We start from the raw sequence: 23218 nt of genomic DNA on the forward strand, positions 1-23218 counted from the left end.
TCCATAACTCGATTTATCGGATTCCGATTTAGACATGGGATACCTCTATGAATTGGTGGTTCAATTTTCTAATATTCTACATTCAAAAATTTCTTTTTAAAGAGGGTCCAAATTTTAGCCCTTTTCCATGTTCGATTTTTCCGTATTTCCAATTGTTATCAGATTGGGAACCCAAAACTGCACTTCTAAATTCCATAACTTTCGCTATTGTAACCCGATTTTCACGTGGGATACGTCTATGAATTTGTGGTTCAATTTTTTAATATTCTACGTTCAAACATTTCTTTTTAAAGAGGGTCCAAGTTTTAGCCCTTTTCCATGTTTGATTTTTCCGTATTTCCAATGGTTTTCAGAATGGGAACCCAAAACTGCACTTCTAAATTCCATAACTTTCGCTATTGTAACCCGATTTTGACGTGGGATACCTCTTTGAATTCGTGGTTGAATTCTCTAACATTCTACGTTCAAATATTTCTTTTTAAAGAGGGTCCAAATTTTAGCCCTTTTCCATGTTCGATTTTTCCGTATTTCCAATGGTTTTCAAATGGGTACCCAAAACTGCACTCCTAGATTCCATAACCTTAGTTATTGGAACACGATTTTAACGTGGGATACCTCTATGAATTCGTGATTGAATTCTCTAATATTTTACATTAAAACATTTACTTTTAACAAGGGTCAAATTTTTAACCGGTTTTCATGTTCAAGTGTTTCCAAAATGGAAACCAAAACGTGAATATCTAAATTCCATAACTTGGGTAATTATTCCCCACCAATACTTACTGTAGCTGCACTTCTAAGTACTTTCAGTCACGAAATGCACTCCAAATGACGTCAGCTTTGACTGACCCTCCCCAAAATAGTTGGCTAAACTTCAAGGTTTTGTGGTGTATGTACATTTAAAATGTAATTTAATTTATCATTCTTGTTCGGCGTGTGATCGTTAGATTCTTTAGATTTTCAGAATTCCATTTTCATTAGCTTTTTCTTTTCTCATCTGGTTTTTGTTAAAAAATATACATACACAGACACGAAAAAAAATGCCATGAAGAAGCTGATAGATCTCGTATGATCGTATGCTGCATACAAAAATTGACGGCAATTCTCAATTTTTCGAAATGTCCCAATTCGTTTTTCTTTGGTTTCGTGTGTGTATACGTACGTATTTATATATATATATATATATATGTATGTTTCTTGTTGGGAGTGTGTGAGTGTACTTACTTATTAGGAATAAATAAATGTGTATAAATACAGATATAAATCAGGGGAAATCACATTGCACTTAAAATTATATAGTCAAAGTTGAAATCATTGATAAATGAACACAGTCCGCGTGCTTCAGTGTGTGTTTGTTTGTTTGTTTTGTTTGTTTGTGTTAGTGTGTACAGGAGTTATTATCCTTGCTAAATACATCAAACAGGAATGGTGGGTAAAACTCTTGTGCTAAGGCTAAAATGGCTGTGATAATATTCCTCGATTCGATTCGATGTGTTTGTGAGTGTGTGTGTGATTGTTGATTTTCAATTTTCCATTTTCAATTTTCAATTTGAGTGTAACCCTTTCAGTTTTGAGTTTTGAGTGGGTGTTTCGAGTGTTTCGTGTGTGTGACAAGTCATTGATTTTGTCTCACAGCATTTGTAGTTTTTAGTTCTTTAGTTATTAGTTTTGCTCTAGTTGTAGATCCACATTAGTTGGGTTTCTAGACTATAATGCCGCCATCGTAGGCGTAGTCGGCTTTGTTGTGCATGACGAGTCGGTTTTCCACAAAGTAAAAGCTGTCTGAGCGCGTCTCAAAGGGGCTCGATATCATCTCAGCCACTGAAAATGTTTCAATAAATCCAGATATTAGTAATATGTAATAAAGTCTAGATGGTATATGGCAATAATAATATTTAAAACATAATTTTTTCCTCCTCAAATATATAGAAATACCATTACTAACCAGTTTACCAGACTATTTAACAAATTAATTAATAGAGAATCCATTAAAATTGTACTTTTAAGATAACGAATAAACAAATTTATAAGCCCACATAACTATGCTACATTATGCAATCTTTTTTTACAATCAGAATCTTAAAGCTTTGCATTCAATAAAATGGAAGAAAAGTACCAATGATAGATACACAGATAGGTGGTAGGCATCCAAAGTAACCTGGCAAATAACAGCCCATTAATGTGCCATGGACAACCCCTTTTCTTGCAAGCACCAAACGAAAACGACCTTGACCCACAAACCCCTTAAATTTTGGCAGCCACTTGCACTTGGCTGCTGGCCGGGCTGGGCTGGGCTGGGATTATGTAAAATGGCTCACCTAGGTCGGGTGGAAGGTTAGGAAACTCGTAGATGTGCTCGCACGTGTTCTTCGAATATGGAATGCAGTAGCCAAACTCAAAGTCGAAGGTCTTTAGCAGGCGATCGCGGAAGAAGTGGCGTTCGATCATGCGGAAGTTATTGACAGGCTGGCTGCCCACAGTGAATTCCACACTGAAATCAAAAATAGACAGTGGATAAAGAGATATTTGGAACAAAATACAATGCAACGCACGTGGCTCCCACTGTTTTGAGGTTGAGAAATGCCGGTGTGAACTGATAGCGCACATAGCGTCCGGCATTTGGATCGGCAGTGTCCTCCAGCGACAGTTCCTCGGCTGCCGCCAGCATGGTCTCCTCCACGGACAGTCCGTCCGGATATTGCTCGCTCGGCGGCTTGGCGATCTCGAAGAGCACGGCACCGCTCTCCAGGTCGCGGATCTTGAACCGCGTGAAGTCAATCTCGAACACATTTGCATTGGCGGAGCAGAGATAGTCGTCCGTGATCTTGGTCAGGTGGAGCACCTCATCGGGACTCACGCTGGATGGCTCCGCAGCTCGTTTGGAGTCATTGGAGGCGCCGCCCGATGCGGCAGCTCCCGCGGCTCCTCCACTGCCGCCATTGGCCTCCACTCCGCTGCCAGCCGAGGAGGATCCTGCGGCCGAGGAGGACGCTGTGGCCACGGCAGCTGCATTGGAGGATTGCACGGGATTCAGTTGCTTGCCCACCACACTCATTTTTCACGGGGATTATTGGTGGTATTCTATATGTCTATGGTCGGGGGATCGGGTTCTGGAGCTGAACAGTTTCTGGTGGAGATTAAGGCCTGACTGGCTGGCTGCAGCAGTGGTATCCTCTCGATTTCAAGCTACTCCGCTGGGTCAGTCTGAAAAAAAGGATTTTTATATGAAACATTTTATGTTGAAAGATTAATTTAATAGCTATAAAACGTTTAGGTTTTAACATAGTAACATAATATTAATACGGAATGTTAAGAAATTTACCCATGAGAATAGGGAATATGCAATGTTTTTACAAGTAATAAAAGTATGAAAATAATTAAAATTTTTACAAAAATTAAAGGTTATTTAAAAAAACATTTAATATGTTTTTATAAAAGTTTTATATTTTATATACAAAAAGTTCCAGTTTATAAATTAAACTAAATTAAAAAAACAGTAGGTAAAACAAAATTAAATTTAAAAAAAAATTAAATTAATTTTTTAAACAAATAATGTGTACATTTTTTTTATTAAATTCAGAATTTAAAAATAAGAACGAAAAATAAGCATAGTATGACTAGAGCAGAAAAAATAGATATTCATTAAATAAAATTGTGTTTTTGTTGTATTTACATATTAGAACTGGTGTTTTTAAAAATAAAATATAGACAAATGCGTTGTAATTTCTAATTTTTTAACCAATAAATTAAGTACTCACCCACACAAACACACAAGCGTAGGGTTGCCATAAACTTTGCCAGGATATTCAAGTGGAAATCTAAGGCTTCCTTCCGACTTGCCAATAGATATTGGTATTATCCTTTCGCTTTCCACTTCTCACTCTTAAAAAACAAGAAAAAAACACAAATTTATATAAAGGAAAAACAATAATTACAGGGAAAATAAAGTAAATTCAGTAAAAAGGAAAAAAAACACTACTCACCCACACAAATGCAGGTTGCAAGTGTTGCCATAACATTTAGCTGCCAGCAGCAACAACAACAACAAAACTACGACGACGACGGCAGCAACAAATGCACACAGCACAACAACAACAAAGGCGAATGAAATTCGTGTGAAAATCACCAGCAACAACAACAACAAACCAAGCTTGCAAGGCGCGACCCAATTTCTGGAAAAGCTGCTTTTCCCTTTATCCTCGTCTTCTTCTTCTTGCCTTCTTTGTGTTTGTTTTTCCTTTTTCCGTTTGTTTTTCGTCCTTTGTATTAGTGCTTATATGTGTTTATGTATATGTATTTGTGGAGCTTAGTTTATGTTTTTGTTTTTGTTGTTGCTGCTCTGCTGCTGCGCTGCCCGCAGAAAAAAAACAGTTAAATCAATTAAATGCCGGCATTCCACACTGCTGTTGTTATTGTTGTTGTCGTCTGCAATGCAACTCCACTTAACGCATTTAAATAACGTTAAAACATTGCACCTTTTTTGCCCACTTTTTTGCACCTTGCCACTTGCAATCGATGGCACTATCGATCATTTGTCGAGAGCTTGTGTATCGATAGTTTCAAAGTGCGTGAGGTGTGACCGTTTTACTACTGACACCAGCATTGCCACTCACAAGTGTGTACACACTTTCATAATGTTGGCGCAATTTTTGAAAACTTAGTATATTATTTGCAAGAAATGTTACGAAGTTTAAAAATAATTTCAATTAAGTAGAACTATGTTTTTCTGTTTAGCCTTTAAACATATTTTTTGGGCAAGCTAATGTTAACAGTTTCTAACAGAATTTGTGGCAAAACTTCTGGCGGGCTTTTCAAAAAACAAGAAAAAAACAAACCAAAAGACAAATCTACATTTTTGAAGTAGAAAATAAGTGCAAAAAAGCAAGGACGGATAAAATATTATATTTAGATAATATAATCTATAAACTACTTAAATTTTTATAAATCATATATTAAAATAGTTCAAGGGCATATCTTTTAAAATATTTCATTTTTTGCTTTTATCAAGAAATACAAAAAAACATAATAAGGACAAACCCTTTTAAATACATTTATTTCTTTTGAAAAAGGTATAAGATATAATAACTCAAATATCACCTTTGTCGCTCCTGAAATTACCATGGAGTGCAGAGTAAACTCGAAAGGGAAATACTTTTGGAGCGTGCAAATGTGTTAAATGGCGTGTCGATCGCTTCCCCAGCATTTCTGTGGCCGACAATTAGTTAATATCCATGCAGTCTGCCTGCTTCTCCTTTTCTCAAGTGCTGACGAGCGCCCCTTCGAGTGGTTTCCTTTCCTCTCCGCTAGGATAACGATAAGCCCGTCCCGAAACTCAAGTGTCCTATCCATATCCCATTCCCATATACAGCGAACCACCATACCATACCATACCGAACCCATTTCGATTTCCATATTCAGACGCACGGGCGCCAATGCCGGATCATGTTTATGCACTGCAAAAAATGCAATTTACATTAACAAAAAAATATATATTAATATATATTATATCGTATTAGAAATGCATTTATTTGTTAAAGAGACAAAGTAGGAATACTTATTGTCAAAAAATTAAAACGTGTATAATAGTTTAAAAAAAAGTAAAAAATCTTTTACTTTCTGTTCCGATCTGAGTCACATTTTTTTTACTTACTAACATTTCTTATAATTATTTCTTGCCGTGTGAGAGGAAACTACTTGAGTTCAATTCTAGCTCCTCTTTTTTACATTTTCTCTGCTTTTGCTGCTGTTATTGTTGGCCTTAAGTGGGTATTTTAATATTCGCAGCCGGAGCCAAAGAAGTGTTAAGTTTCAGGGGCCACATATGCACTTATCCCCCGTCCCCCGTCCGCTGTCCTCTGCCCCCGCCCCTGGTCTTTTACTCCATTGGCGTCCGCGTTTCCTGTATTTTTTTTTTGTATTTTTTATTCTTTTGTATTGGTGTGTATCTGTGTGCTGGCACTGGGAACGTGTTCGGCTCTATCTTTAGTACAGTTTGACTGGAGTTCTCCAAACTGACCCCCCTTCGAACCGCCGCCCCCCTCACTTGATTTATCCCTAAAACTCACATAAAATCTGCAGACAGCCGGGCACCTGAGGAATATGCCATCTGACAGGCCGAAAGGGTCGAGAAAGATCCAAGGAATTCGCGGGATAATCCATCTTTTGAATCAGTGGAAATGCCATAAGCAGGATTCGGTTTCATTTTAGTTAAAAATCTTCAGTTCCCTGAGTTGCAAGACCTTGGAGCCAAATTTTAATTATAACAACAAGTGTTCATTTGAAAGCGGATCCTTTACAAAGATTAATATTTATAAGTTATAATGAAGGATAGATATAGTTTTTGTAAATACCATAAGCTAATATAACCATCCTTCATTTCATTATAATATTTTCTATAACCCCCCTTAACCTTTAATTTAAAAGATCTATTTGAGATCTTTACAACTTCATGATTGATTACAAATAATTGGAATTTGTATCCCGTTCTTTTAATATATTCTTCTTAAATGGGAAGTTTCTAATCTTTCATACCTATAAGACTTTCCAAAATTATAGCTACTTGAGTATTATCAACATCGATTTCCATTGACATGGCAAATAAAACTTAGCGTTTGATTGTTAGTTAGGAGAAATTGTTTGAATATTTATTTCTTTCATGGGCGGGCTGGGGGAGGGGTTTTTTGAACCATAGAACTCAAGTACCCCCTGGGTACTTCAATATATATGTATGTGTGTGTGTGTGCCTGGGTATCGAAAACAAACAGTAGAGCAACAACAACCGAAATCGTGGGCGATAAAATTCGTACTCGAGTGGGGGAACAGGGGCGCAGCAAATAAAAGGGGGCTCGATCAATGGTTAGAATTCTAGTTTTCCTCGATATCTTGGCTATCTTATCTGCCTTCGAAAACTATTTTTGAATCATATCATTCTAATGTTTTGCCTTCTTTATATAGTAAATTGTCAAAAAAAAACATGTATAAACTTTTCTTTTTATTTTAGTTTTTTACAAAGTATTGCATACTTTTTGGAGCAGATAGTCCTAAACTGCAAATTTTAATAAAACAGAAGGATGTACAGCTGAAAATATATCAAAACAGCTGAATTTAAGTTCGTTTTCACCAGTTAAACCTCTTCTTCAATTTTATTTTGGAATCCCCTTTTGATGTGACGCCACTGTAGCTGTTCCAAGTGCCGATGACGTTATGCGCGCCGGACGGTCTGGCAATGCAATGCACACTGCACTCACACTCACACCGGCACACCTCACTCGCACACACACTCCACATCGAGTGGTCGTTTCGGTGTGTGTGTACTTCTGGGGTTCATTCCGTGTGTGTGTTTCATACTCTATAGAGTAACACCTCCCAAGCAGCGCGTTCTGTTCGTCAAAAGCGCCAACAACAACAAGATTAATACACTGCACACAATTTTAAAAAAATCAAATATCACAATTTTTCTACGAATTTTCGGTGGCTTTCATTGTACACTGAAGAAGTTTTATTTCAAATAGTCAAACAGTTACCATTTTGAGTTTGTTATGTATTTAAAAAAATTAAGTATTTTTAAATATGGTCATACTGTTTTTATTGCAAGATTAATTTTCTATTTACAAGATAATCTCTGGATAATATAAAAGGATTTGAACTTTAAAAATTTTTAAATTTCTATGTCAATAGATATTTCCTATAATATTTGTAAAAAGAAAACGAAAATTACTTTTTTAAACACTTTTTTTCTTTATGTGCATTCCTAGCAAGCTGAACGTGATGTCTGTAATTGCATTTAAGTTGATTTTTCTCAGTGCAGCGAGAAGAAGAAGCAGAAGAGCCACAGAGCATAATCTAAATGGAATTTTGCTTTGCTTTGCGCTTCGCTTTTTCGAGCGATTTCTCAACCGAGATACAACAACAGTGGGCAGCGACGTCGACGCCGACGCCTCCACTGCCCACTCCCCCACTTCCCCACTTCCCCCTTCCCGACGCCCCTTCGCCCAGCCCCCGTTTCTCTCAGTGCATGGGCGTGTGTGTGAGTGCAGTACTTGCGTGTGTGTGAGTGCGGATTTTTCTGGCGACAGACTGTCTGGCCTGACTCTGCCGACGCCTCTGCCCGCACCGCTGCCACCGCCGACGTCGACGCCTCTGCCACCTCCGTCTCCGTTTGTTTGGCCTGCCTTTATATGGCGAGTGGGAAAGCGTCAGTGTGTGCGAGAACACACCACAGCCCACGAAAATGGCACCAAAGAGATGAGTTTTATATATTTAACTACAAAAGTATATGGCTTTTTTATTGTCATGAAACACTAAAAATAAGTAATTCTTTTTTAAATGATTGTATTTTATTACAATTTATTGTTGTATGTTTATATTCTTTAACCACACGTTTATTGTAAAACATATAAAATCCATTTATTTCAAGAACAAATTACTACATTTATTTCATAGCTCCCAATTTTAATTTGTCATAGTTAATATACCAAGTACTCGCAAACAAGTTTTAAATTTGTTCACAATTTATAAATATTGTTTTCTACTTTAGTTATAGAAAGTATTTCATTTCAAGGACCTCTCCTTTAAGCTTTTTAATGTGACAATCCAGTTTTGAACATTACGGGTTGTGATCATATAGGGATCAAACATTTTTAAATTCTTTTATACAGAAAACAAGTTTTTATATGAAATTCTAGTAAAGTTATATAGTATATTATCACAGTATAGTATAATCGTATAAAAGTAACAACAAATATTTGTATTAGATAAGAAGAAATCTCGTGTAAATATTTAAAATTTCATGTTTTCGTACAAGATCTTAGAAAAACCAGTTTGGGAACTTGCCCCGTAACTTGGTGCTATTTACTTTCCCTCCACTGTGGCTGCCCGTGGCTCTAAGAACGTAGGTGTGCCAGTGTGTATGTCTGAACTTTCCGTCCGTTCCGTTTGTCCATTTGTCCGTTTGTCCGGGGCACGAATGTTTTGTTATTGCGGCGTTTTGTTATTGTTCCTCCGTGCTGATATGGATTCTCGATGGGTTTGAGTTGGTGTTGGTGAGTGCATTATTGTAGGACTGTTGGAACTGTCGGATTGTAGGTATCCCAAAACCGAAACTCAAACCCAAACCAAAAACCAAACACTCACAGTCACAATCACAATCACACGTACAGTGGGCATTACCTTCGTAGAGCTTGAACTTTACCTTTCAAAGGGTTGCTCTTGCTCCCTTTTGCAATTCTGACCTTCAGGAGGAAAAGGAAACCCGGTGCTCAAGTCCCGGAGTGCTTTAATTGCCTGAATTCTGTGATACTACTGCCTGAACTTATAGCGATTTAGCTTTACTGTACAGTAGACCTTAAGCAAAAGGAAAGAACTCACAGAAATGGGAGTTCGAAAACTTTTTTTATGTTTAAAACCTACTTTTAGCTTAAAATACGGACTAGAAATGTAGGTTTCATTCGCATGGTAACAAACAGTAGGGCTTAAACCTACAATTTTCATAGGCTTTATAGACTTAAACCGAAGTTGAAGGTTAATATGCGGACAGCTTTCAACTTGAAATTTATGTAGGTTTTCTAGCTTTAAAACACACCTTTTTTTAACATGCCACTTTTTAAACAAATATTAAAACAGAACATAGACAAGAACTCACATCAAGTCAAAAAAAAACATTCATTACCATACATAAACATACACTTTCAACGAAGAATCCCAAAAAGTTGCAACTGCATTCAAAAACTTGAAAGCCACACGCATAAATTAAAACCCAAAGGCATACAAACAAAACACGTACATAAATATTCCAAAATAATTTATCTATATATATTCAAAATAATGCGCACATAATGTCTGTCCGCGAGCAGGGCCGAAAAGTTTATTTGTCTGCCCTCCCAAGGAATAAACTTTTATTTTTCCACCTCCTCTTGAACCAAACACCCCCCTACCACCCACACAAACGCACCACCACCCACCGTCTGTTGTATTTGCAGCATGCTTTATGCCCCATATGTAGATTGTACATGCGTTATCAGACTCCAAATATTAGATTTACATAGATAGTTGACCTCAGTCCTGTAAACAAACCCCATTTCAGGGCTCAGTTGGATGTCCCACGTACAGTAGGCACTGGAAATGTGTGCTTAGGGGGGTGGCGGCGAAGTAACAGCGGGGGGACGATTTAAATACCAGGCAGATCCCAAAAACGATCTATAATACAATGAAACAATCCAAGAAGAAGTAATTTGACATTAGATCAGACTGAAAGGCTGTTTGGATTTATCATTATTAAGTCAAATAGATAATATACTAAATATGGGTTATAGGTTTTCAAAAAATTATATAGGATTAGTTAAAATATTCTATAAAATATGAAAACTGGAAAAACTGGGGTTGACTTTGTATTATAATCCTTTTACACAGCTTACAATCCTGACAAATATTACAAAAAATCTAAAACCTTAGAATAACCTTTAAATAATATGTATAAGGCAATGCTTTAAGATGATCATTGTATTATTGATCAAATAATCCCAAAATAACCTTGAGTTCGTTTAAATTCCAATCTTCAAATGACAAAGGACAAGTACTTCCTATCGCCGCTGAAGACGGTGTAATGTTAAATCCCCCATCACCAAAAAGGGCCACAAATCAAACCGAAGATCTGGGGGTTCTCAAAATCTCAAACACAATCCTGAGCGAAGGGTTTCATCGTCACTATTGCGAAGACCCGTTGACATGGGACACTTGGGCACAAATCATTGTTGGTCTTTGGTTTCCAGTTTTTGGTATGCAATGCCACATAGATTCCATCCGATTCTTATCTCTAATCTCTGCCTTTCTTTTTTCTGAAACCCGAAATGGAACTTCGGTCATAGATCCAATACACCTACTATGCTACGTCTATGGTTTCAATGTAACGCCTGCGAGCGGAATTTGAATTTGATTTATGACGCCCCATAGATTCCATTCCCATAATTAGTATTTCGTGTGCGTTTCCCTCCTGACACACTGCTTATACTGTGTATAATGCCATAGTGCCATGGGTCTCTCGGCCTGAGCGATTTATGGACAGGTGGCGATGTCGGCTGGCTACTGTGCACCCGATTTCCTCAGCCGATTGTTAATGCCACGCGCGTATATCGCAGATATAGAAGTATGCATATAGATAGAGAGATGGATTGATAGATATGTAGATAGATAGACAGATAGGTAGACCCAGACGGAGACGGACAGACGGGGGGTGCGTATCTAATGAGGTCTCCGGCGGCTCATTTAACTTTTAAACGAGAGATACCGCCGTCTAAATTATGGCCACCTGCGATGTCCCCAGCTGAATCACCAAATATCAACAGATATCGACTCCGACATCGGTGTTATATGCATAAACATGACCACGTATCCAATAATCTTGCCAGCTACCGGATATGGATCCATTCATCATCCCAAGTTCCCCGGTGGAGCCATCATCATTAGACGGCGATGATAAACGACTGAGGTTTTTTGGGATGACATCCGAAAGTGCCACTACAAGTGATATATGTCAATAAAATGTATAAAATATTACATTACCGATCATTTGTTAGCATACGAAAAAGGTGAAATATTTGTTCTTACAAAAATGATATGATATGAACTGTTCTAAAATTCATTGGTATACAAATAAAAATATTCGTTTTACTTAATTTGGGATCTTTAAAATAAACATTCTTATATTATATACTTGAAGATTTGCATGAAAATGTATGTGATCAGGGAACCACTGATAACATTTCATTGAGTTAAAATATAGATATAAAACCACTCTTCCAGTTTTATAAAACTTAGGATCTATAAAATTTCAATTTTAATAGCATACATTTTTTAAAATGAAGCTGAAAAATGAAAATGATCAAAAACCATTGATAACATTTAATCGAATTAATATAAAGACCGAATTAATTCCCGAATCCAAAGACCCCATGAAAGATCGGGCAGGTAGGTGATATGTAGGTGCGTATATCTCTAGATCGCCGTGGTTTATGGTGCGGCCGTAAACGCAAGCCAAGTTCTTTACGGCTTCTTCGACGCAAACCCTAAATGTGGATTACGCTAATATTGCCCCCTAATAAAGTGGCCGTGGCTTCAGGGTCGAATGTTGCGTCTGATTGGTTTTTCCCACGATTACAATTAGCCGGACGGACTGGACGGACACACCGGCACGGACTGACCTGCTAACTGACCCGAGCTGACCCTTGAAGAATATTCGTCAGTCGGAACTGAAAGGAAAGGAAACTGGATGGCAGGTCAGCGCGACGGATTGTGCACTAAGTTGCTTAATCCGACGGGAAATCCAAAACACAACCCGCACCCGATCCTTCGCTCCTTCGATTTAAGCCAAAGTTAGAGGCACAGGCACACATGTGTGTTTGGTTTGGCCGGGAAAGCCCCATTTTAAAGCTGGACCAGCCAACACATGTTAGGTTAGGTCCCTCACAGGTTCACATTCCCTGGAAGGATGGACCTCTGGGAGATTCCCACAACCCACAACGCACAACCCGAGGCAGGTCACCTCCTCCCGGTCGACGAGGGAGCCACTTGTCCCGAAAAAATCCACGAGAAACCATCAAGTGGCGTTTGAGAAACCTCAGAACTTTGCACCCACCTATACCATCCTAACGCCACATTATAAAATATTATGCCGTGGAGGATATAGATTAATGGTGTATATGGTATTTATATATAAAGTGGGAACCTATTATATCTTGTAATAAAAACACAATGATTACAATGATACAACTTAAGGTTTATAGATCTAATATTAATCCAGAAATTACATAGAAATATTAAGCCAAACATCTATTACTAAGCCTAAAGGTTTTAGTATTAGTTGGTATTACTAAAAAGTTAAGGGAACCTGTAATACTTTGTAATATAAAACTCGATCTATATAAAACATATCTAGATCTCCAAGATTATCATTCATTATATAACGAATTTATTATAACCCAGGTCTACTAAAATACCCCCGATTCTTTATAATCAAAAAAATAGATCTTCGAACGATCCAAAAGTTAAGATCAGCGAACAACAAACTTCTCTAACACCCCACAAACATCCAAGGATTATAAACCAAGCCACTGATGATTAACCCACCCCGTCCCAAAGAGAGATCACCAGTTGGATCTGTGAGTCACAGTTTGTGGTCAGAGATGACAAATTTCCTAAGACATGATCAACAACTGATCTCCCGACTTCGTAAGCCCCCTGGGCATTCTCTCTCTTCAGATTGCACAACTATAGGGTTTTGTTTTTCAGATTCCACATCTGATTTTTCTTCATGCACTTCGATCTTCACTCACTTCAATTTGATCGACAATCGACGATCGATGGCTGTGTGAAAACAAGTTTCGTAACTATGTAAATTAACATACAGCCAGATCACGCGTTGCCAGTTACTTTTCCGACTGATCACGAAACTGCAGGCTGATGAAAATGGAGAAGCTCTAAATGGAGACAACGAAGATCGACCATTCTTTTCACCTTTGTTTTTTTTAGGGATTACATATTTGGGTGGAGTTTATTGACTTTCAAGATGCTCTACTTATTAAGTCACTAGTCTTTTTTAAATGGATTTTGCTGTGCCTTGATTTTTTGTTTCGAGAGGATAGGTTTATATATATATGTAGATACAATTATTACTTTATATTAATAAAAGGGATCAATTATAACTTAAGATGCCTAACAATTGTATTATTATAATTTTTGAAATAATACAATAACCTACTACTTAAAGAATTACCTAAATTTTTCAGTTGTTTTAGAGTTTTCTTTTTTTAGCAGAGCACTCAAAACAAAAGAAGTACAAATGTGGTAACATACCAAAATATCCAACCTATGCAAAACTGATAATATATTTAATTTTTAGCCAAGTAGAATAGATCAAAGCACTACCAAAAAAGATCGTTGGCCAGGCCACCCACACGCGCTGCCGAAAAAAGTCTGAAAAGTGCTGAAATTACGAGAAAATATTGCTGATCAAAGTGGGAAGTTCGAGCTGAGGGAGGGGCAGTGGGTAAAAATGCAAATGCAAAAGCGAGTGAAAGTGAAAGAACTTCTATATAAACATACAAACTGCACAAACAAACACATTTAGCTAATTTTATGTTGACTGGGCAGAAAACTTTGCAATTATGGCCGTCGCGAATACACAAATTCATTCAGAACGTGCGTCTACATATAGATATGTATGTTTGTATAGATCTGGATATACATATATATGTATCCAAGAGACCCCAAAAGAACTGCATGGCAAAAGGCCTTATATGGCTGTTCTTTATTTCCACCCATTTGGCAACAAAGTATACGAACATACTGCATTTTATATCTTGCCATGGAGTGGGTCTAAAATTTAGGAATGCTTGCAAAAACCAACAATATAATTGGAGGCAATTATTCAATATAGGATGTATGGATCTTTTTTACGTACGGTATGATAAGGAACTAAAGTCATGGGAAACTCATTTATTTGTTGTGATGATCCATATAAGAAAAATGTATTTCTTATCGGGGTAACTATATGTATATATATATAACCTGAACTAGTTATCTTGAGCTTTTTATTGTGCACTTTTTCGCATTATAAACTTTAGACATTTTCCAGATCAATCCAGTTCTTAAAGCTATTTATTGATGGAATATGGACTTTTGGGCTCATAACCATAGCCTTCTTATCCCAGTGGGTTTACATACTATATAGTATGGTCGCAGTCATCGCTATAGTCATACCCCTTAGGTGGAAAAGTACCGAGCAACATTCCAAACTCAGTAGTTGGCCGCCGATTGGTGGTTGGTGGTTACGTGGTGGTGCAGTAATCGATCGATCGATCAGTTCGCCAAAGTCGAGGTCGCACTACAAAGGGGAATATACTAATGTGTGTGTAGGAATAAATGGGGGTATATAGGGTGGCATGAGCATGTGCGCAAAAACAAAGGCCTAAGGGGGACCCAAGTTACAGTCGAACCTCTTAAGCAAACGATATGGTATCAAGGTTATGTATTCATGGACCATAAAGAATTTGAAACCAGTTTGAAGATTTATTATGACAAGAATACTAAAGTATTGGCTTTTGAATAGGCCTAAGCTGCAAAATGTAGGCTATACTTTAGCAAACATCCTATAAATACTGAAATTGGGATTTTAAAATTTTTATTTAGAAATTAAAATAGAGATTTTTTAAATAGTTGTTTTTCCTGTTGAATAAACCAAACACAGCATCCCCTGTCTATATTTATGATCTTTGAACTGAGATATAACACAGTTTTATTTCATTGCTTATAAGAAATAAAAAAAAAATCTGAAAACGGACAGTTTCCATACGGATTCCACGGAATCGATTGAGAATTATTAATGGGTGGGGTAATGAATCAAAATCGTTTGTGGGGATCCCAAACAAAAAACCACTTTTGGAATTTCGCCTGTACCGGAGCGTCGACGTCGGCAGTGGCAGAGGCGTCGGCAGCGACGACAGAGTGTCTGGCGGCGTAGCAAGAACTGGCGACATTCTGTCTGGTGGCGATCGCCGCAACGTTGCCGCTTTTCAACGGCCTGCTCTCCGTCTATCGCTCTCTCGCTCGTCAACGTACCTGTTTGGGCGCTCGCTCTCTCTCTCTCTTTTTCTCATTTTGGAGCAGACAGAGCGACGTCAGCGATGAATGTGGATGAACATAAAATGAATGTGTGGCAGGGCAACTCCAGCCCCCGCTCATCCCCTCTCCCGATGACTCTTCTCCTTCTTCTTTTATTCATTCTCTCAGCTCTGGGGTTCATCGAGACACACACACACACACACGCATTTGCTTTGGCGCTTGCTGCCCACGTCCGCTTCTCTATTTGCCATCTCGCTCCAACGCCCTGCGGTTCAGGCGCAATGTGTGAATACGAAAATAAATTAAATAACATTAGCTTGGTACACCTTGCGATTGCCACTGTGCGGCTCTTTTTCGCTCTCTCTCTCTCGCTGCCTATCTCTCTCCCGTTCTTCCGCCAACGCAGACATTGGGGCGCCGTTGTTTTGTTGTTGTTAACGTGGCAAAAGCCAAGATCCTGGAAAGCTCTGCTTTACTCCTGGAATATCTGTAAGGAGAGCGATCGACAGAGAGAGGGGGATCTCCGCTATTTCCTGTGCGCAGCAACCAGGGCTGGAGAGCCAACGTGGAACATGGCGCCAGGGCTGGCATATTAAATTAGCCAAGCTCCCGCTCCCGCGCTCCCCTCTCTCTTTCTCTCTCCCACTCACTTTTTTATTCTTTTTTGCTGCCGCTCTGTCTGTCTTTCCAATTGAAAATCGACAACGGCGCAACAACAACAACAAAGTGTGGCGCTGCAAAAGAGAGAGGGGGCGGGGTAGTGGTAGGGGCATGGTCAGGGGAGGGGGGAGAGCTCGACAGACGAGTTATGTGTGGCTGGCGGTGTAAAAAAAACCTGTTTGTTTAAACAACAATTTTGTACTAAAAATACACACAGATACACACACAAAAGCTGTGAAGTGGAAGAAGAAGACTGGCCGCAGAGAGAGCGAGTGGGAGAGAGAGCGGAGCGGGAGCAGGAGAAAACCAACGAGCACGAGTGCGAGAGTGAACTCGTAATCGCACACACACGCACACATGGACGAGCAACACTCACACACGGTGTGGCGCTTTATGCTGCGCTGCTTGGGGCGCAGCCGAAAGAAGAAGACGAAGAGGAGCTAAAGAAGCCGAAGCAGCGGCAGTATGCAAAGGGAGTGAGGGAGATGGAGGGGGAGAGCGAAGAAGAAGAGGAAGAGCCGCCTGCCAGTTTGTCTGCCAAGAGTGCGCCACACAGTCTTCGATTGTTCCCCTCCCCCTCCCCCACACCACTCCTTCCTTCGCTCGCTTGCCCCCCTTTATCACGCTGCCCCCCTCCCACACTGCCCGCTGTGCACACAGCTGCATCGGCAGAGGCAACTTTTCGTCCGTTGTTGTTGTTGCCGCTGGCTGAGCACGTAGGCGTCCGCTCGTCTGTCGCTGTGGTCACAGTCGTAGTCATGAAAGTAGCTCCTCGAGAGGGGATCACAAAACATCTGTGTTTTTAAGGTCGCTTAAAAAGATTTGATTTCTCAAAAAAATCATACAATTAAATTCTCCAAAAATGTGTGTTCAGACCGAAGTCCACATTAGCAAGCATATATATTTAAAATAAATAAATTGTTTGCCAAAGTCCCAGTCCCAGTCCCAAATGACCCATATTTATATAAATATCTTATTTGTAGTTACAAGTTTAAGATTCCAAATGTAATTGCAATTGCTGTTCCAAAAATCGTACCTTGAAAGAGTTCAAAGTCACTTTCAAAAGATTCCGTATCTTCCATGAAATATAATGCCTTAGAATTATCAATTTTATTATCTAACACAATCACAAAAACTATAAAAAATAAAGCTCGTAAGTAAAAATAGCCCAGGTCTAAAGTATCTGTGAGCATTTAAAGAATTTCATAGTTGCTTGAAATTTCTAGATTATTTATTTCGTTTTTGATAATTAATTTACCATGACTAGTTATTTGGGCATGCGTAAAACAAAACCACGCGATAAGATAAGATCTCTATACAAAAATAAATAATAATGTGGAATAACCAAAGATTAGGTAATACAAGCAGGGTATGATTTTAAAATAGATATTACTGGCTAGTTCCTGAGATAACTGCTACTATTTTAGCCCGGACTGTCGATTTGCTGCGTTCTGTGGTTCTATTTAAATGTGCGTGTGTGTATGTGCTGGCGTTGGAGGGCCCCCAATATTTTGTTGAGGCACAGGCCCCAGGCAGCGCCTTCTTCTGCCCTCTTCTTCAGGCTATATATTTTTTTTTGTGTTTTCACGTTTTCATGCGCTTCGTTCACGTTCGACTGCAAAACAGAAATTGACTCAAATCGACGTCGAACCCCCCTTTTGAGAAGCCCCCCTTTAACACCGCCCCTGGACAGAAAAGTGCAACCGCAAAACTGCGACGCCGGCAGCGCAGTCGACGTCGGCGTTTGCTAACTAGCCAAAGACCAAAATAAGGATGAGAAGAATGGGAGGCAAGGAGTGAAGAGGAGCTAAAAGGAAGAAGACGGCGACGGCAAAACACCTGAAGCTCAAAGGCTAAGCTTTGCATCTGTGTGTGTGCGAAGGAGAGAGCGAAAGAGAAGGAGCCGAGGAAGAGGAAGAGAAGGAGGCAGCGCATTAAAAGTCAGGCGAAGCGAGGCGAAAACAGGCAACACAAGGATCCAAGAAATTCCAATTCTCGGAAAAGTTAATAAAAGTTTTGCCTTCGCGCATTGCCTTTCTCATGTGGACACTGCAAAAAAAGATAGAAACTCCAAAATCAAAAACAAAATAATAATAAAATAAGTGTTAAGCCCAAATACAACAAACTATCCTATGGTTAATTAAAGTACTACTACAGAGGAATCTTTAAAACTATACAAAATTTATCTTATCTTGTTAAAACTTTGAATATGTTTATCATATGAAGAATACTAAGGAAAGGTCCTTAAAATATTTAATTTCAATCTAAAGAACATATGCGTATTAATAAAATTATGATGGTTACAATGGCTAATAATATTTTCAGGTCCTTAAAGTATTCGAATTTTATAAGAATTAAATAGCACCTAAGGTCTTCAAAATAAATCAAAAATAAGAAATAATTAGGATTTCAAAAATATCTAGTTGAGGAAGCTTAAAGTGAAGGACCTGTATAAAATGAAACCTTTAATCACAGTGAAGCCCTCCTGACCACTTCCCTCGACCTCCTTGTATGTATGTGGATATATATATTTATGTGGCGCGGTTTTTTTCCGTTGTATATGGTCAGCGTGCATTTTTATGCGCCTTCCAACAGCCAAGGCGGCCCAATGTCTGGCCCATAGGGGCCCAAGAAACGGTGGGGACTACGGGGGTCTTGAGATTTGAGGGGGAGAGGGCGATAGGGGTCCAAAAGGGGACTGGGGATACTGGGGATGGGACAGCGACAACGTTACTTTACCATGACGCTGGCTTTTTGGCTCGCAGCTTTGGCAGGCCGCTTTCTTTTCCGAGAAGAACTATCCATTAGGCGCCTGAGTTCGCTTCGGTTCGTAGTTACCTGGAATCGGACTTGCGAGTCGATTCTTCGAGAATCGAGAATCGGGAATTGGGAATCGGAAGAGGAGGATGGGGTGTGGGGCATGTGGTATGGGGTTCGGCGTTTGGATGGGGAACCAAGTAGAAACGATCGTGCAGCGAACGATCCTTAATGCTGCCATTGGAAGTCGTTAAGATTGGGCAAACACCAGAACTTCAAGAAAGGGAAGAAAAGGTTCGAGGAGAAGAACTGAAAATGGATATTTCACACATTCCCAGTAGCCCAGCCAATAATGAACCGGAAAATCGGAAAAGGCAGGCGTCATTCGAAAGAAAATCATATCGAGGAGCATAACCTGTAGATTGGTCCTAATTAGAATAAAGATTAACTTCATAAAGGGATCTTATTATTTCCTAAAAAAGCCAACAGCTTAGGAAGTTCCTAACCCCTTTACAAGAATAGTATTTTATCTTTTCATGTGGAGCTTTATAAGATCGTATAAATGTACACTCTCTATAAGAAAATACTATTAAATCATTTCATTTGACGAACCATTAACCATTTGATATGAATTAATCTAAAATATATAAGAGACGTGATTTAGTCAAGATCGCTTGGCATATCGGTGCTAAAATAAGAGTGGAACCTGCACTTTGTAATAACTATTCATACGTACTATATCATTTAGGCCTTCAACTGATATAATTTACAATGTTTTCCTGGATCTAGTTTTTTGTTCGCCGCCCGAAACGTGATCGACCCACGTGGATCGGTGGGGGGCACAAACAAATAGGGCTTATTCGAGGGGTGACGTACCCCATAGCCCCATAAAGATACCAGAGTGGTCAGTGGCGAAGAGATTGCAGCAGGGGCCCCCAACCGATAACCCGGGGGCACTACGTGTTCAGATAGATAGTGCCGATATGAGTGTGCGGGCGCATATAGCACATATGTATATATATTTATATATGTTTAGGAGGAGTATATTCACGATTCTGATTGTGCATGACACTATATAGTGCACTTTGTAATTGCTCGAACCCCATTCCGTCGAAAATTGTTTACAGAATCGACTTTTATTGGCCGACAAATAGAACTTGGCACTTGAATCGCCTTTGTTTGATCTTATCGCCTGATAAGGCTCATTTATATACCTATATTTCTGTTCTCTTGGGGTTTAGTCATAGGCTAAATGAGCATGCTTGCCTTCATATTTGAGGAATTTCCTGTTTTCCCTGTTTTAAAATTTTGGTATGGATGGTTGTAATTCAGCAAACGAAACTTACGTAAGTGGGTGTTCTTAACTAGAAATCATAAGATCGTTTTCCCCACAAAATTGTCATAACTAAAGAATCAATATCTTATAGATTGATAGGTTCTGGTTCCTTGGGAAGATTTCGTTTAGTATCATGGAATACTGAGCGTATCCTTATGGGGTCAAGCTTTGGTTCTATAAATATATCCTGGAAATTAATCACAAGATCTTCTTGATGAAGGACCAAATGGTTCTCGTGTATTGATGGGTTAACTATGGGAAGGTATTCTTTTTCGGTACATTGAGTGTATCCTGGCATTTGTGTTTCTTCTTCTTGGGGCTCCATCTTGCGATTCTTCAGTCTTCCACCTCTCTTTCTTCTCTCCTGCTGTCGCTTTTGGTCTGTTTGTTTGTGTGGGCTTATTCAAACGCAGACAGCGCGGCGGCAGCGTCGTTGGAAAAAAGCAACTTGAGGTTCTCCTCCTCTTCCTCCTCCCACTCCTCTCCTTTCTTCTCCTTGTCTTCCCCCTTCTCTTCCAGATTGGAGATCATAAGTGCCCCAGCACGTCGTTCTCCTCCTTTTTCATCGGCTGCCGCGCCCTTTCCCTTTCCCAATTTTTTATACTTTTTTTTTTTTCCTCAACTTTTTAATCAATTCATGGGTATGGGTGTATGTGTGTATAGGTTTCTTCGATTTTTACGTTACCTTTTTATATTCAATTTTTATCTCTTTGCCTTCGTCTTTTCCGCTTCTTTTTTTGTTTTGTTTTTGATAAATCGATTTAGAAGCCGACGGGGTCTAAATAAAAAAAGTGGAATTCTTTTGATTTTTATGTGTCAGTGTGTGTGTTGCTTTTGAACTTTTTTGTCGGTTGAATATTTGGTTCGAGTCTGTGTGCGTTTTTTCGGCATATTTTTGGGTTGTTTGTGGCCGCTTTACTTGGAAATGCAATTCAAAAATGTATTTCTCTCGCCTTTTTTAAAGGGTTTTTTATTTTAGTTCGCCTTCTTTCCCACATTTTTGTCATTGAAAAATTTATTTAACTTATATTTTAGTTTCCGAAATTTTTAAGTTTTGTTTACATGTTTTTACCCCTATTTATTTGGCTTTTTAATACCTATTTTTAATAAAAAAAAATTTTTTTTATCTCAATTTTGTGTATGCACTTTTTTTATAGAATTTAAACTTTTTGGTGCCTAATTGTAAAGTATAAAATTGATGATAACTTTTTTGTCAGTGCATCAAGGTTTTGTTTTTGGTATTCATCCCAGCTCTTTCTGTTTTTTTTTTGTGTGCAGGCGCTTCGCAGGCTCCATCTTGTCTTGCCGTCCCTTTCCCGCTTCCTTGATCTTTCCAGACAGTCCGTCGTCGCTTTTTTATTCGTGGGTGCAGTGGCGGAGGGGAGGGGGAGTTTGGTTTGGGTACAGTGGGGCGGGGCAGCAGCGACGTGGGAATCTGGACCCCAGAGATCTATCATGGTCTTTTGATTTTATTTTTGGAGAGCTAGATGACTCAAAGGTCCGTCTCTACCCGTCTCTTTCGCACTTTATCTTACCATATCGCACGCGCAAATTGATGCTCAACAACAACACCATATATTCGATTTGTTTCATGTTTTTTATTTATTTTTTATTTTTATAAATTTGCATACACACGCAAGCTAAGTAGCCCACTGTCGGCGACAAAATCACACACACAACTACACGCGCATGCAAATAGCGAAAGAGAGCGAGGTGTCTGCGTGTGTGTGTGTGTTTCATTCATGAATTCCAGATTTTGCCGAAGCAGAACAAAATGAAGAAGAAGAAGAAGCTGATGAAGAAGAGGCAGCATTTTCGTTTGTCATTTGCAACAAGTGCGGAGAGGCTCTCTTGTTTTTTTAGTTGCACTTATTGCATGCCCTTTTTGCTATTTTTTTTGTATTTATATATTTTTTAAGCTTAGACAGAACGGCGGCAACGTCGACAGAAATAAGCTATAGCCATCTATATATATTTATATAAATGTATAGTATATATGCACCCACGGCCATAAAAAACAAAACCAAGATAGTTGGAAACCTCTCTTTGTATGTGTGTTTGTGTAAAAATATAAAAAATGCAGCAATGCATTCAACAGTTGATTCAAGAGAGAGCGAGAGAGCGGCGGCTAGTGAGAGAGCGGCGCTCAACAAGTTCGTTCGGCGATCTGTTGCGTCGCGTGAGTTCGGCGTGTGTGTGTGTGTGATGAGGCAGGGGGGCGGGGGCACAGGGGTGTGGGTCAAAAGGGGTGGGGGCCGGTGGCGGGGCAGGGGGGCGTGTGGAGTGGCAGTGCCAGAATGTCTGGCAGCCACGACTCTGGCGCACACTCACACCACTCAAAGGGTGCCTTCGTGTCCGTGTATCTGTGTGAGCAACTGGCAGAGCCAGCGAATTTGTAGCGCAGCCAGAAACAACACTGGCAACAACAACACAACACGGCAACAGCAACCGCAGCCGCTAACGAAAGTCGCAGCACCGTGGGGCAAAAAGCTGTCGGCAATGGGGCTATGGCTTAAAAAAAATGTTGTATTTTATTATTTTTTTTCTTTAAAATTTTCTTATTTTAATAGCTAAGGCCAGCTGAAATGTAATATTTAAAATTAAAGATTTTTCCGAGTAAAGTGTTGGAAAGCAAGCTTAATTTATTATTTTATTTCAAAAGGTTTGGTAATATCTAAGAGTAAAAAAGTTGTTTATTTTTAATTGTGTTCTCACTCCATTCCTTTTTTCTGGATTAAATTATTGTTTGGCTTTCGTTTTTTTACAGGCATTAACATAGCCAACTTGGTTAAAGATCGTTATCAGATCTAATTTTGATTAGCATACTTTTTTGCACAAGACTTGCATAGGATT

At 39.1% G+C, this 23218-nt stretch overlaps 1 protein-coding gene across 1 annotated transcript; it reads right to left on the reverse strand.

Annotated features, from left to right (window-relative positions):
- Positions 1-880: 880 nt before the first annotated feature.
- unc-119 (unc-119 lipid binding chaperone) lies at positions 881-4534 on the reverse strand. The gene is made up of 5 exons (XM_017090620.3): positions 3984-4534; positions 3759-3882; positions 2553-3204; positions 2319-2491; positions 881-1821 (listed from the first exon to the last, which is right to left on the reverse strand). The coding sequence occupies exons 3-5, from the start codon at positions 3053-3055 to the stop codon at positions 1703-1705; spliced, it is 795 nt and encodes a 264-aa protein (XP_016946109.1). The 5' UTR covers positions 3056-3204; positions 3759-3882; positions 3984-4534; the 3' UTR covers positions 881-1702.
- Positions 4535-23218: the final 18684 nt, after the last annotated feature.

Source organism: Drosophila suzukii, chromosome X (assembly GCF_043229965.1).
Source record: "Drosophila suzukii chromosome X, CBGP_Dsuzu_IsoJpt1.0, whole genome shotgun sequence".
Taxonomy (NCBI): Eukaryota; Metazoa; Arthropoda; class Insecta; order Diptera; family Drosophilidae; genus Drosophila; species Drosophila suzukii.